This window comes from Gavialis gangeticus, unplaced genomic scaffold (genome assembly GCF_001723915.1).
Source record: "Gavialis gangeticus isolate Ggan-Ray unplaced genomic scaffold, GavGan_comp1, whole genome shotgun sequence".
NCBI classification, from domain to species: domain Eukaryota; kingdom Metazoa; phylum Chordata; order Crocodylia; family Gavialidae; genus Gavialis; species Gavialis gangeticus.
In genome coordinates, this window is record NW_017728992.1 from 30811059 (window position 1) to 30826599 (window position 15541).

General features: G+C 38.2%; 1 protein-coding gene across 1 annotated transcript in view; it reads right to left on the reverse strand.

Annotated features, from left to right (window-relative positions):
* Positions 1 to 15541, reverse strand: part of CDH12 (cadherin 12) — a 436693-nt gene that overhangs the window by 14403 nt on the left and 406749 nt on the right. The window contains exons 8-10 of the mRNA XM_019521449.1: positions 14513 to 14649; positions 4249 to 4370; positions 1441 to 1558 (exon numbers count right to left, since the gene is read on the reverse strand). Coding sequence (XP_019376994.1) covers positions 1441 to 1558; positions 4249 to 4370; positions 14513 to 14649 — 377 coding nt within the window. The remainder of the gene's footprint in view (positions 1 to 1440; positions 1559 to 4248; positions 4371 to 14512; positions 14650 to 15541) is intronic.

Consider the following 15541-nt stretch of genomic DNA (forward strand, 5'->3'; position numbering starts at 1 on the left):
AGGGAGTTTCCCATTCTATAAGTGTGCTGCTGGTTTCTACTGCCTATGTGCAGCACCCTGCACTTGTCAGTATTAAAACGCATCCTGTTCATGTCAGCCCACTCCTGTAACCTATCCAGGTCTTGTTGTAGTCTTTCCCTCCCTACTAGTGTGCTCACCTCACCCCAAATTTTGGTATCATCAGCGAATTTAAACAGGTTGCATTTCACCCCATCATCCAAATCGCTGATGAAGAAATTGAACAGCGCAGGCCTCAGGACCGAGCCCTGGGGGACTCTGCTGCCCACTTCCCCCCAGGTCAAATATGACCCGTCCACCACCACCCTCTGAGTATGACCCTTCAGCCAATCTGCAATCCATCTGACTGTGTAGGCATCAATGCCACAGTCGCCTAGTTTTTTAATGAGGATGGGGTGGGAGATGGTGTCAAAGGCCTTGCTGAAGTCTAGAAAGACTACGTCCATGGCAACACCTGCATCCATTGCCTTTGTGACCTGATAGATGGACAAAAATAAGTAAAATCTTTACTATCTGAAGTTATAATTAGCTACCACAAGAATTTTCCTTGTAATTTTAGAGTGACTGATTATAGAAATGATTTCAAAGCTTGCAAGTCAACAAATTTAAAAATAAATGCAATAAAAAAAAATCAATACAATGAAAAGTTACAATGACTGTTAGGAATTGGATTTTTCTGGTTTAACACTTCAGAGTGTTGTGTGAAAGAAACAAGTCTCAATGTTTTCTTCAGAATCCTAACAACCCCACATAATCCACGCTTTATACTTTTTCAAGGCCTTGAGTTTGACAGGCTGGGATGAGATTCTCAGAAGTGTTTTTCCTTAATCAACAGAGGTATAACTGTTGAGACATATAGAAATTTCTACTAACTCAGCAGATATAAATCACTTCTGACACTGTTCTTTTCATTGTGTTTTTATGTCCTATATTACAAAAAATGACATAGGTGAATACCTCCGTTCACATGAGTAATTCCATTCTGTGTTCAATGGGATTACTCAGGATAATTAAGTTACTCATCTGTGTCTGTGTTTGCAGAATTGAAGCTGTAGGGGATCAAAGGTTAGACTAAAAGAAAATATAAATCCTGGATAAATTAACTGATATGCTATAAAGTGCTTTGAAATTCTCTTAAGAAATGCATACTGTCTACTAATAATATTGGAGACTAGAGAAAAATCTCAGACTTAGATGTCAGGTTACCTATTCCACTTATCCTCTTGGTGAAAAGTGCAGAACAAGAAAAATGTAGGATCTGAGATTATAATTAATACAATTTGTTCAAATGCTTTGGTTTTCTAGTACTTCAAGAATGTGAAATAAAATATCTGTCCAGAGGAGATACTGGGTACAAAGTAACAACAAATATTATTATTGTAATTCTAAAGAACAAGGGGGGAATATGAGTAAACAACTTACTTCTGTAGTCATGGACTGTGAAATTTGGTTTGGTGGAAGCCTCTGGTGACAATCTAAATGAAAACCTTTGCCCAGCCGGTGACAAATCTTTGTCTGCAGCACTGACAGTTTGAATTACCTGAAATCAGATTGAAATTAAGTTTGAAATCAATTCACTATTTTAAAAGAAGTGGCTTGTAGAAGTGTAATGTAGTCCACAAATGAAACTGCAGAAAGAGATACTTAGGTAATAAGACATGATAGAGTCACCTTCCTGCTGGAATGTCACCACTCTAGTGCAATGATAGGGAAAGGGAAGAAGGTTGAATGCCACAGTCACCTAAGAAGTTGTCATGGCCTAGTAGGCTGCACTTCGATGTGTTGGCATGAAATTATAAAATCATCACCTAACACAGGAATGCAGTGAATCTTAAATATTTAGTGTTCTTTTTACCGAGGCGTCATAATAATAACAGATAGATAAATTTTAACTTGCTAGTTAGTAATGTCATGCTAGATTTTACACTAAGCAAATCATATGCTGATTAGGATTAATTAAAAAATAAATTAAAATTGAGAGAGCTTTAACATTTATTTTCCAGGTGTGAATGCGTCTTCCCAGGCATATGTTGGAAATGGTATAGATGTGCGCCTAGACTTTGTCTACACAAGAAACTGAACTCATTTAAATAAAATAGCATTTTAATAAATGTAGGTAATTAAATATCCTAAAAATTCCTTTTGCTTGTGCTGCTATCTTGATTTGTGACAGACATACATTTATTATCAACTTAATACTTGATTAATTTTTAAAAACTGCTTTTCATCAGTAGAAAAGCAGTTGATGGATCTCAAAGGGCACATCTACACATTGCCCTATGGTGCACTGTTACTGTGCTGTGCCTTTGTAAGTACTAAAGCATGGTGCAGTAACCTCCCATACTGCTCCATATGTGTGGTGCAGTTATTTTTAGCAGCTACTTCATTATAGCAGTGCACTATAACAGGAGAGTGTGCCACTACAGCAAAGTAGGTGCTGATCGTGTGTAGGCACCCATGGATACTATGTCAGTGTAATACATCACTATGGCAACATAGCATCACATGATAAACTCTGGAGCACTTTGAGGTGGAGTGAACTGCATCTATACATGTGCCCAGGACAACAGCAATTTGAGCCAAAGCGGAGCAGACCCTTGGCTGACTGGGCTGACTGGGTGCAAGTTATGCCCCTGGTCAGAGTCTACACGTGCATTTCAGCACAGTTAAGTACTCCTCCATAAGATAGTAGTGTCCCTGACAGTACTATCCTAAGGCAGGGTTAATTAATTTACTGTGGCCTAATACTGGCTCTAGTGTAGACTGTGTTGCTTTACTGTAGAACGAATTAGTTCACTCCACACTAAAGTGCACACGTAGATGTACCCATAATGTGTGGTAGGGAATCATCACTGGTCATTATGATGATAGAGAAATATTCATTTCTGTTAAGATATAGAGAAATACACAGTGAGTTCTCCATAGACTTGAGTTCTTCCATGGAAACAGCCATAGAATAGAGTACAGTTCCATTTGAATGAGAATATCAGAAACAGACCTTGGTCATTATGCTTTTTCCCCTTTAAAATGGGTATACTGACAACTGGTTTTCACAGACAGCGTTTTTAGGGAACAGACACCTGACAAGTAAGAGTAACATTTCATTGTTTCTTTGAGTTTCTCTTGTCTGTTTAAACCACCTGTTGTCTTTCAGGATGCTCTTCACTCTGCTAGGTTATGCTGCTTAGCACAATGGTCCCCCAGGCCTCTAGGTATTACTATAATACAAATAAGAAGATGCCTGCACATGCCTTCTTTTAATGTGGAGATGCTGTTGCACACAGCAACCACACAGTACTTTTTGGGAAGGAAACCTTAATCCAATGGAAAGGAAAACCTAAATGACCAGAGGTTTCTATTCCATTGCAACCTTCATCTGCCTTTGTACCCAATGGGTATATCTACACGTCACCCTATGGTGATATTGTTACTAAGCAATACTGCACCATACTGTGCCCAACAATGATGTTGTTACTGTGCCTTTTGGAAGTACTAAAGCACAGTGTAGTAACTGCCCATACTGTGCTGTGTGCATGGCGCACAGTTAATTTTACCCACTACTTCACTGTGGCAGTACACTAAAATAAGGGAAAGCGCCACTACAGCAAAGTAGCTGCTGGTCACGTGTAGACTCGTGATCTCTACATTACCACGGCACATTCTACAGTGATGTACTGCATTGCTATGGCAATGTAGGGTAACATGAAGATGTGCCCATTGTGAAGTACTGTTGCTTTATCTGCCTGCTCAGCTGTTGAGGACTTGTATTTCATTTTTGGACATCTCACTTTCAAACTTGTGGCCATGAGTAACCCAACCACAAGTACAAAATTGTGGACAGCATTGCTCTCAAGATCATTGGTAGCACACAAGCCTCTTTACCACAAGACTGCAGTCCATGGGAGGTAATACAAATAAACAGGACTACTAGAGTGAAGGTATGATGATCAGGACTAACATTTTGAAAAGATGATTATGTCCACTGGGGATTCAGAACTAAATTCCAAAAAAACTACAAGGTGATATTTTCAAAGAACCTGAGGGAATTAGTGGCTGACATTTTGGTGGACAAATTCCTAGATATCTCTGAAAATTTCAGGCAGGTATTCTGTTTTGTTTTTAAATGTGCTGTATGCAAAAGGCATTTTTCTATACTGGTTTTTATTCTTATAAAATAAATAGTTAATGTAAAGAGAATCTAAAATATTAACTACTTGAAGCTTGAAATACCTGTCCTGGTTTTGCATTTTCACATACAGATGTTTCATATGGCACTGAAATTTCTGGAGGAAATTCGTTGACATCCAAGACATTTATTATAACGTTGACCTTGCTGGCTAATAGCGGATTACCTACAAACAAGTTTTAGAAAGAAAGAAATTAGGAATGCTATTCCTGTGTGTTTTCAAAAAATGCCCATTATCTGACACAAAACACAAAATTATGACCATAATTATGGTCTCAAGTACACAGCTTCTAAGAATCATGTGATTTGCTTCTATTATGACTCAAACCAAGATAATAATCAGGATGAAGAGTATCATCATTTTGGACAAGATTCTGACCACATTTATTACAATTACACTGAGTGGTATTTACTATTCATGAAGTAAGATCTGACTCAACTTGAGTAAAAATCTCAGAATGGATACTATCTGACCAAACTTTTCTCAGATCAGTTTCTTAAGAATATTACTTGTATATAATCCCCTGATTAAACTGCTATTATTTTTAAAGAAAAAAATACAGGTACAATTTTTACAAGATTTTACATCTTTAGGGTACTGTACCAATATTCATTATTTAGGTGAGCATGTAGCCTATCCACATTTTATAGTTGGGGGAAATTGCACAGTGAGAAGTTTAGGGACTTGCCACAAGAAACAGAATAAGACAATGGCAGAGTTAGTACTAGCACATACAGATCTAACATTTAACCATTACAGACCATGGTTATTCTAGTAGATAACACTGTAACAGATATCAATTTGCAATACATGTAACTGTATATGTATACAAAATAATAAATATTTCAAAATACTGTGCACTGTAGCAGTATATATTTCATTAATAGGTAAGTACTCTTCAACACTTCCAGACTACTTCATGCTACTACTATTGAAAGCAATATCAATATACAAATACTATGGAATTATGTTCAAATTCAACATTTGTGTAATTGCATTCAGCTGAATTCTCTTCTACATTACACTGAAGCACCCATGGACGTAAAAGCAATTGTGTTGGTGAGTCAAAGAACAATTTATCCCTTTGAATTTAAAAGTATGAAGAACACTATGCAGCTACTGTTAACCACTGAAGAATAAATGGGTATATGAAATGAATCATGTCTGACAGAGGAACTGACCATTAGAAATAAGTAATAGAAGAACTCTCTTGAATCTTCAGTCATTTTCAGAACCACACTTAAGTGGAACCATTTAGAGGTGTTGAATTGTTTGACCTACGCGGTTAATGATTTGCTAAAGCTTTTATATTTTCGGGGTCATTAGCCTGCACAGAAGAGTCTAATAATTCAAGTCCTGTATAGACCAACAGCAAATTGCAGCCCACCACCCCCATTACTTTATAGAAGCATGGCAAGAATTGTACCTATGAGAGGAACAATTTCTTCCCTATTATGTGTCCAAGGTGGCATGGCTATGTGATACCCCTTAAACAGGGCTACAATATAGCCCTGAATAGATTTTAAGTTACATTTACTCCTCTGCATATAAAAAGTTACTTTTACAATTTACAAGTAAAGGGTTGTTAATTAATTACCCCGAAACTTCTGTTTGGGATCTAAAAGAAAACAGTTCCTACTTCTGCTGACTCTTTACTAGCCATAAACATTTTCAGATCAAATTCTGTTCTTCATTTCCTTCAATTCATTATCAGCTATATCTGTGCAACCTTACAGGATACACATGAGATTACAGTGATATAAAGAAAAGCATTTGATGCTATAGTTGGGAATTATACAACAGTAAAATGAATCCACAAATGAATCCACAGATGAATTGACCCTACACTGCTAACAAGTAAACAAATAAAATGTTACAGGTAATAATGTTTTATTGCAGTCATTAGAGAGAGCAACACAGAAATCAGATGAAAACATAGGAAGGTGTGATTCACAGAATCACTTTTAGAATCAAACCTAACTTTAAAGAGCTTGCCCCTCTTGCAGTACTCTCTGCAAAGAACATAGAATATTCAGACTGAATAACTCATGTCCTACTTCCCTTGAGTTTATTGTAAGTTTATTTTAAGACAGGCGCCGGACTGTTCAGAAGTGCATCTGCAGCTCAGCTATAGATGAACAATATGAAGGGAGAAGTCATTGCTACCTTTATATCATTTTTAAAGTATTTTAAAATAACATTCTAACAGTGCAGGAACAAAGATCACTCAAATCTATTACAAGAATCTCATAAGTGGAAGCAGCAGATTCATTAAATTATCTAAATCCTGGTAATTTGTGCTGATGCCACAATTTTCCTCTATATATTGTATCCTTATGAAACTTTATTTGGAAGTGCCCCATATAAATGATTTTCTTTTTTGGTTTTCAGTTTTGGTAGTTTAGCATAAAAATTATTGGAGTAATTTTAAAAGACCTAAAGAAGGATTTGACCATCTGACTCCTTTAAAGAAAAAAACACCAATGAGATTTTTTGGGGTTAATTCTTGTACGTTGTTTTTTTAAATACCTGTTTTAATTTCTTACTGACATTCATGACAAAAATATTGGAGGACAAATTCCTCTATCCTGATCCATTTTGAGTAGTACTTATTTTGGCCCTGATTTAATAGGATACTTAAGAATGTGTTTAGCTTTAGCCCCCTGGAAGTCACTGAAACTTCTAAAAGGCTTAAATATGGAAGACAAATCAGTATAGAAAGGTTTGATTATGCTATATAGAAAGAGACTATAGTACTGAAAGGAAAAATGGTCTTGTACTTCTGATACTAGCCAAGGAACTGAGAAGTGAACTCATTTCCTTATTCTGCCTACATTACCTTGGGCAAATCATGGCTGGCACTGATCAGGAAGTAGGGCTAGCTATTATGGGATTAGAAGACCTTGCCTACTTGCAGATATCTAGAGAATCATGTAGAGTGAGTGTCTGGCATCTCTGCATAGGACTCATCTACCCAAAGAGGACAGGGAGAAGTAGGCCTCAAAGAAGAAAGGTAAAATTACATCAGTGGACAAATGCAGCTATATATACATATCACTAAACAATTTGGTTTGAAATGGAAAAAATAAAACCTCCCATAATAGTTAGCTACCAAAGACCATTATAATAAATAATCAATAATTATTATTAATAAAACAATTTTATCCTGATCTGTTTTTCCAATCTATTTCCTTTCAAGATTATAACGAAGGTGCTCTAGTACTAATAATCACATTTGTTAAGGAACTGCTATCCTGGTCAGCTTATAAGGAATCTCTACATGTTTAAATTATTTATCCATTACTTATATATTGCCTGCCACTAACTTGAACTATTTAAATTGCATAATATTTGTGCTATTATTACAAAATTATCTTGATCTCTGAAGAACTACAAGGTAACTTCTACTCAGGATTATTTGCTCTGAGAGAAAAGGAAAGTAAACATTATTGTTAATTGTAAATAAAGCTTCATCTTGAAGCCACAGATGCAAAATGGAAAATAACCTAAAAATTGCTCCAGGGATGAGGCAGGCACAACTGAAACAAAAAACTGAAACTAATACATTTCCAACCTTGATACTTTCTTCTTTTGAAATTCATGGGAACTTTCAGTGCTTGGAGAGCCATGCTTCCCAACCTTGTGCCCTGTATAGCACAATAGTCATGGTGATCCTCATATGTACAGCACCCAGATGACATTTTATGATTCTAGATTCTATAATAATGTAACGAATAATGGGTGTAAAAATACTAACTTGATCACTTAGGTACCTAAACAGGACTTATTTAGAATGCAGGTGCCAAAGTTCCAAAGAATGATCCAGCTGCGCCCTGTTCCCCAGTCAAAACAAAGTAGGTACCTAAACTGAGGCAGTGCCTCCGCTTTTTATTGCATTGTTCTCTAGGGCTAAGTACAGACATTCACGAGGTTAAATCAGGTTCAAAATGGCTGCCTGATTTAAACTTAGCTCGTCCTCATGCGTACCTTACAGTTACAAACCCAGTCTCAGCAACTGGCAATCAGTCTAAACCTCTAACTGAACAAAACTTGCATGCACACAAACCAGTCTAAAAAGTACAGAACCCATTTTAAGGTCAACCTGGATCTATGTACTGTCAGACTCATTTGATTTAGGTCAAACCGATGCATGGGACTTCTGTTCACTTCCCCTGACCAGCTCCAGGGCTAGAAAAACTCAATCACTGGCGTCAGCCCCAGCCCCCGGGCTGCTCTTTTCACACCTTGTTCTCCTGCACTGGTCTATTCTTTGCACACACAGCCCCTGACCTCTGGCCCCTTGTTCCCCCCCACAGTCCCAGTGGGGGGAGAGGTGGGAAGGGTGGGGGTGTAGGTTCACTGGGGGGAGCCTACCCCACCCCACCCCACCCATGGGTCATGCCTAGCCCCCCATCCCCTGGTGTACCCCAATTCCCTCCAGCAACCCCCCAACTACCCCCCATCCTGACTTACCTGATATCAGGCAGACATTTGAATCCATTTAACCTCCCCCTAACACCTGCAAATGTCTGTACTTAAGCCTAGAAGACTCAAGTGGTGCTTCTCAGCCTGCATAAAATTCACTTTAATCCCCTAACCATCTAATTGCTACCAAAAGTTCCATTACAATCTAGGCTGGTGCTTGAGATGGACCTAAGCCCTGGGGGGAACCCAATCTTTTGGATATGCTTGGAGCACACCTAATTTGTACCAGCAACACTATATACAGCTTTTAAAATCACTTGTAGTGGTAGTGGTGTCTACTTCTTCCATAATGACTTACTAGTGAATACACCACAAATAATAGGTACAGCGCCCATCCAGGAAGTAGGAGACATTTCTTTTAGGCTTGCCTCACCCTGGGGAGATTAAAATCTACATCTCTTAATCCTGGGAGACTGCCTTAACTACCAGGCTTTAATACTCTGAACTATTTATTCCATATGTTGAAATTGGCCAGGCAGAAATGCAACAGTCAAATGGCCAGAAGGAAAGCGAGTAAGAAGGACTTTATGGTGAAAGTTCTGGCTTTTGAGCTCATTTCCTAGAACTGCTTATTCATTTACATGGGACAGTCATTGGTTAATAAATGGAAACAGCCTTGGAAGCAAGGACTAGAACTGAGGACATTTACCTCCCAGAAAATGAGGCTACAAAGACAATTTCCTACTTGCTTGCCCTCCTTCTGAACCCACTGGCACAGCATCACTTCTATATGGCTTGGATGTTATAATCTAAACCAGGCTATTCTATAGTGTGGTGATTAGGAATCTTTCCTAAGAAAGATGTATGCTCAAGGCTTTCTGGGTCTTTCCTCAGAGGCACCTAAGTCTTACCATATAACAGCTATATAAAGATCTTAGGTGTCTAAACCTACTGAAGTGAATGAGAAGTTAGAGTCATGATAAACTATATGAACACTTGGAACATTAGAGCATACTTATGGAAAACTGGGCTTTTAGCTTTTGAATTCATGCTTCATTGCCTAATGTTGTGTATATACATGTGAAAAAAATCACCATTTTGTTAGTTTTTTTTAACGGGGTGGCTTGGTTTGAGGAATTTATTTTTCTGTTAATGTTGAGTGATGAACTATGCTATTTTCTTGCATACCACATGCCCCTAAAGAAAACATGCAACTTGTTTTTAGAAGACAAAACATAGAAAAAAATACTTTTCAGAGTCATAGCCAAATGTGTGATGTAAAAGCACAGCTCCTGGAAACACAGAATGTCCATGTGTGGCATCTTAGGAAATAGCATGGGTGAAGCAGCAGGACAGAGCTTTGTCTGGGATGATCTAGTTGCAGATGGTTCTGGTTTGAGCAGGCCTAGATGACTTCTTGAGGTCTCTTCCAATCCTAACTTTCTATGATTCTTTCTGTGATCCTATGAAAGCAACAACGCTAGGCCCCAAACTGTTGCAGGGGCTTCTATTTAACAGCAAGATGACTTCAAATTTAAAACAAGCCCCAAATAATTAGATTCTATGCATGGAAAAATTATAAATTTGTTATATTTTCCGTGTATAGAATCTAATTATTGGAGGGCCATCCTGAATTCAGACCTCTCCCCACCCCACCACCAGTTGAGCATGGAAAGCAGTGGCAGGGAGGCAATCCGTGGCCAGGATTTTGTGGTGGTAACCATGTGGAGCAGAGCTGGAACAGTTCCATGATCCACTGCCTGCTTGGCCCTCCCTGAGGCATGTGGGTAGCAGATTGAGGGTTTGTCCTGGTGGTGGAGGCAGCAGCGGCAGCTCTGGACCTGGCTCTGGGACCAGGTCAGAACCAGAGCCGGGGGCTGCTACCACTGTCGCTACTACTGCTGGGCCTGACTGAAGGTAAGTGACAGCAGCTGGGGGAAGAAGCAGACGTGGGGAGTGCATGGCATAGGGGGCAGATGTGGTGGGAGGCCCATGGTAGCTGCAGCTTAGACCCTGAGCCCAGGCTGGGGCCAGAGCTACAGCTACAGCCACAGGCACAGAAGCAACCTACTCCCTGCAATGTACTTTAATCCAAAAGAAGGGTTTCTTCCCCATGTTGAAAGGAGAAATACAGAGAAAGATAAATATGATAGTTCCTTATATAAGTTCTGAATATAATAATTTTGTTTCCACACCACAAGCCCCATCAGCATACTATATAGACTGCATGCAGCATCTCACTTACCTTCAGTCAGCTCAGTGGCTCTTCAGCCAAAAGTTACTGCCTTATCAGCTGTGAGGGAGTTAATACTAGATTCTGCCTTTGCTCTTTGCAGCCCCAGGGAGAAGTGGCAGCTATCTTGGCAGCCATGAGTTACAGTATCCATCTGTTTTATTCTTGCCTGCCTCTATTTCAGGAAACAAAAATCAGCTTCCCCACTTAAGATATATACCCCAATTTTGGAGGGCTAATTTTGAGGGAAAGGTGACTGTGGTATGTGAGAAAATATGTTATTATTTTTTAATGGATAGGACAGCCAGTTGGATCATTCCCCCTCTTATCTGTAAAAAAATTGAAAATTCAATTCTTGATAAATGTGCATGTGCTAATATTCAAAAGCAATTTAATTTTTGTTTTCCCGTAATGGCTTGGAATGTGAAATATTTCAACTTATTTCCTCCAGACTGTAAGACACCATTAAAAGAAGACATCCTATTGTTCACAGCTGGGATAAAAGTTCAAAAGGAATATAAAATCACATGCTTCAGGGCATGAGATGATTACTAATTGATGAGTTTTAGGAAGAAACTTTCCTTATGGGTAGGTTATGCTACAATTGTCCATTATGTATTTTTCTTGCACTATACAAGGAAGCATCTTGTCATGGCTACTGACAGAAGAGACACAACACGAGCCAGGCAGCTATAGACTGTTAATCTGATATAGGAGAGCAGTTCTAGGGTTCCTACCAAAGTCATGAAATAATGACATCACCAGTTTTAATGGCAGAAATTTCTCCAATTGATTAAACTATAATTCTCTCTTCGTTCTCCCTCCCCTCTTTTTTTCAAATGTTTCCCTTACTTCTTCTCCCTATTAAATATGCTGAACATGACAAGTGATGCTTTTAAAAGAGTTCTGAACTTTTGTTTGCATGAAATTCAGGAAGTTGATTTTTTGGATCTCCTTTAAAGCATTTCTGAAATCCCAATATTTTTTCTGTGTCAGCTCTGACAATCTACTTTAAGCTTTGACAGTTTTTATATCTTATAACCTCCCAAGTATAGCCAATTGCAGGTATATTATATGTATAACCTTTATTTTAATGCCATATTTTATTTGCAAATATTAAGGCATATTTATTAAGGTTATGTGTTATCTGAATTAGTCTACAAGGTGTAACACTACCCTTTCTTTAGACTAGCACAGATAACTGACTCCCTCTGCTAATGGATATTTCAATCTCAAATACACCTGAGGTATAGATTTACTAATTCAGTCATGGCTATTGTTCTAAGTATGACCATAAACAGCATCTTTCTGGAGGGCCTGGTGGCAATGTGATGGGGCTACTCTTGGTGGGATAGCTCTTATAAAATATCACAATGTTCCAACCTCCAGAGTAAGATGATTATAGGGGACCTCAAAACCCTAGCTCCCACTGCCTTGTCGGTACTCCTTGACTGAAGAAAGGTTATGGGACAGAAACACACCTTTGTTGAGGCATTAGGCAGTCAGCATCCATACTTATCTGTGGCTCTCTGGCAGAAGGTACAGATATCAAGGCACTACATGTCTGGACTCACTTTGGCTTTTGGATTCTATCTCAATTGTCTAAAGGAGGGAATGGTAGGTCTGAGGCAGTGTCCACTCTTGCCTAGTTGTATGCACCAATGGTCTTGGACCTGACTAGACCTCTTACATGTACATCATAATCTAAAGGATTGACAGTTGACTACTGTGTCTAGAAATGGGAATACATAGGCTGCATGCCACTGTTCTAACATAAAAACTAGATTACAAAGACTTTATTTCCCCTTATACACCATATTGGTACAAAAACACGTGCACCTGTGTTCTTTAATTTGGCTTTTAAATTACTTTGGGGAATAATATGTGTTCATTTGAATGTATGTCTTACTAAAGGAAAAGTTTGCAAATGTCAAAGGCACGTTGCTATCAATAAATCTCAATAGTTGTGCTTTGCTGAAGTACAGACCATTATGAAACTTCCATTGTGCAGAATCATATCTACATATCTTTCAACTCCTCTGGAAGTGGATTACTAGTTTCATTCTTTTCTTTTTTTTTGTTTTTAATGATCCAGGAAAATATACTTAATTCCCCACACAAAGCTAAGGGCAATATTTATTGATTCAGACTGTATACTTGATGGTCAAACTCCTTCAGTTGACTTTTCTTTTTATGATATAACCTTTGCCTATGGGGGTAATCCCCTGGCTTACTTGGGGGTAACTGCATCTAAGAATTCCTTTCCTGTCTGTTACTCTTTGTTCTAACTGGAGTAATTCTTAAAAATAAATGCATTTCTCTGCCACTATGTTATTAAAATCTATTATTTATTGAATGCTGAGTGCTAAGCAGTGCATTAGATATTCCAGCCTTAGGAATTTACATTCTAAGATGAATAAACAATGGAGTATGGATAAAAATGCTGCAAGCGTCCTTGTTGCACAGTGAAATGAAGTAAAAAAAAAAAAAAACTTTTATGGCTCTTAGATCGACTGTCTGATGACCAAAATGAGTTTTTCAAAGGGTAATATAAACTTACAATAACTATAATAAGGATCAAGAATGAGGTATAGTGCATAAAAAACTGGAAATTAAGTAAGTAAGGTTGTTTAATATACCAAGAGATGAAGGAAGTTCCTACAATAGTCCTTTCCAACCTTTTATCAGCGTGACCCCATTTAAACATTGGAAACATTGGACATTTTTTATGACCCCAAAATGATGGAGGACAATAGGATGGGTAGTGCTTACCCCACAGCAGGCAGCCTGCATATGACCCCATCCCATGCACAAATCTAGGGAGCACATGGCCCCCCCAATGCTTCTCTCCCCGGCAGTGCATGTAGTGTCAGGGAGCCAGCCCTTCCCACAGCCCCTTAGACAAGCTACCCACGGCTCCATTCTATTCCCCCAACTGGCTCTGCATTCCCACCTAAGCCCACCAGCCCAACTGTGGAGCACCCCCAGCACCAACCTTGCCCCATCCCCTCCCTCTGTCCCTCGCCATAGAAGCCTCAATTTACTGTCCCCCACAGGGAGCTTCAGGAGCTGCTCTCCACACTGCCTGGCTACCACATGTATGTGTACATGCGTACCTGAGTGTGGTGACCCCTGCCCGGTTGCTCTCCTCCCGCTTCCCCCAGTATGTTTTTTTCCTTTCCTCTTCCCTTTTTCTTTAATCACAAGCATAGATGTTTAAAGGTATGCTTTGGGAATGAAAGGTATGTTGGGAATGAATGCATGCCAAATGTATAGTGTAATAGATACAAACTACAATTGTTACATCACAATTTTAATTATTTCTTCAGGGTTTAGTCACTGAACTTTGATATTCAACATTCTCATATAATCAATACTCTAGTATCTTCAAACTCCAACCTCTATCTACTGGCAGAACCATAAACTTCAGAGAAACTGTGCCTGCAAACTGAGTAGGTGGCCAAATCCTATTGAAAATGACTGTGCAAATTTGATACTTACATTTACATTAAGTCTTTAGAAACAGATCCATGTTACATACCTTTAAAACCATTTCACAATAAAAAATAATTAGTGAATACTCATATCTGAATACTGTATTTTTTAAATTATTGCATTATAAAGTAAGCTCAATTTATGTTGTACTTACTAACTTTACTTGCAATTATAGAGAAATTATACTGGGCAGTGCTTTCTCTGTCCAATAATTCATTAGTTGCAATAGTTCCTTCAGTTGCATCTATTGTAAAGTAGCTGTCCACATCACTCTTCCAATCTATGAAGTACCTGCATATATAGAAAAGAAGTAGATGCAAACGTGAAATGAGTATACATTTATTCTAATAGTAACCTGGCTAGCTTGACAAGTTTTGTAATTTTTCTCTCGATATCTGTTATCGACCTGAGGGAAGAAGATTATAAATGATTATTTTATTATTGCAAAGTAAGAATGCTCAAGGAGAAATGGGAGATTGATGAAAGATTTAGTACTTCTAATGTCCATATTATTTTAAGTCCTTGAGATCTAGAAAATTCAGTACAATATACATAGTTTCACTGACCGTTGATCATTACAAGTGATCACTTCTAACAGCACTTCAGGAACTCAGAGGGGAAAAGGTATGCAAGACTGCATCCAAGAGGTGGATTAGATAATCAGATCTCATCCTTCTGTACTCTTATGGCTATATGCACTTTTTATTTCACAAAGCTAAGGAGGATGAAGGGATGGCCACTAGCAGTCAACATCGATTTGTTAGGAACACATTTTCATTTAAGGCAATGTAACTATTTTTGTTATAAGGGAAAGGACATTAACATAATTCTGGATTGTATTAAGAATTGTTACATCATTACCCATGCATTCTTATAAGAAAAATGAATAAAAGTCAGTTTTATATGTGAATGCATAACTGGTTAAATAACTGCATGCAGTGAGTAAGTATTAATGAATCAATGTCCTCAAGTGGTGTTCCCCTCATATTTATTCTAGTTCCAATTCTATTTACTGTTTTGGGATTTTTTTTAATGACTTGGATGTAGCCATAGAGAATATATTTATCAACTTTGGAGACAACATGAAGTCTTGCAAGCACTTCTGATGATAGGATTAAAATTCAAATATAACTTGATACATTTTTGAATTTCATAGATTTCATAGACATTAGGGCTGGAAGGG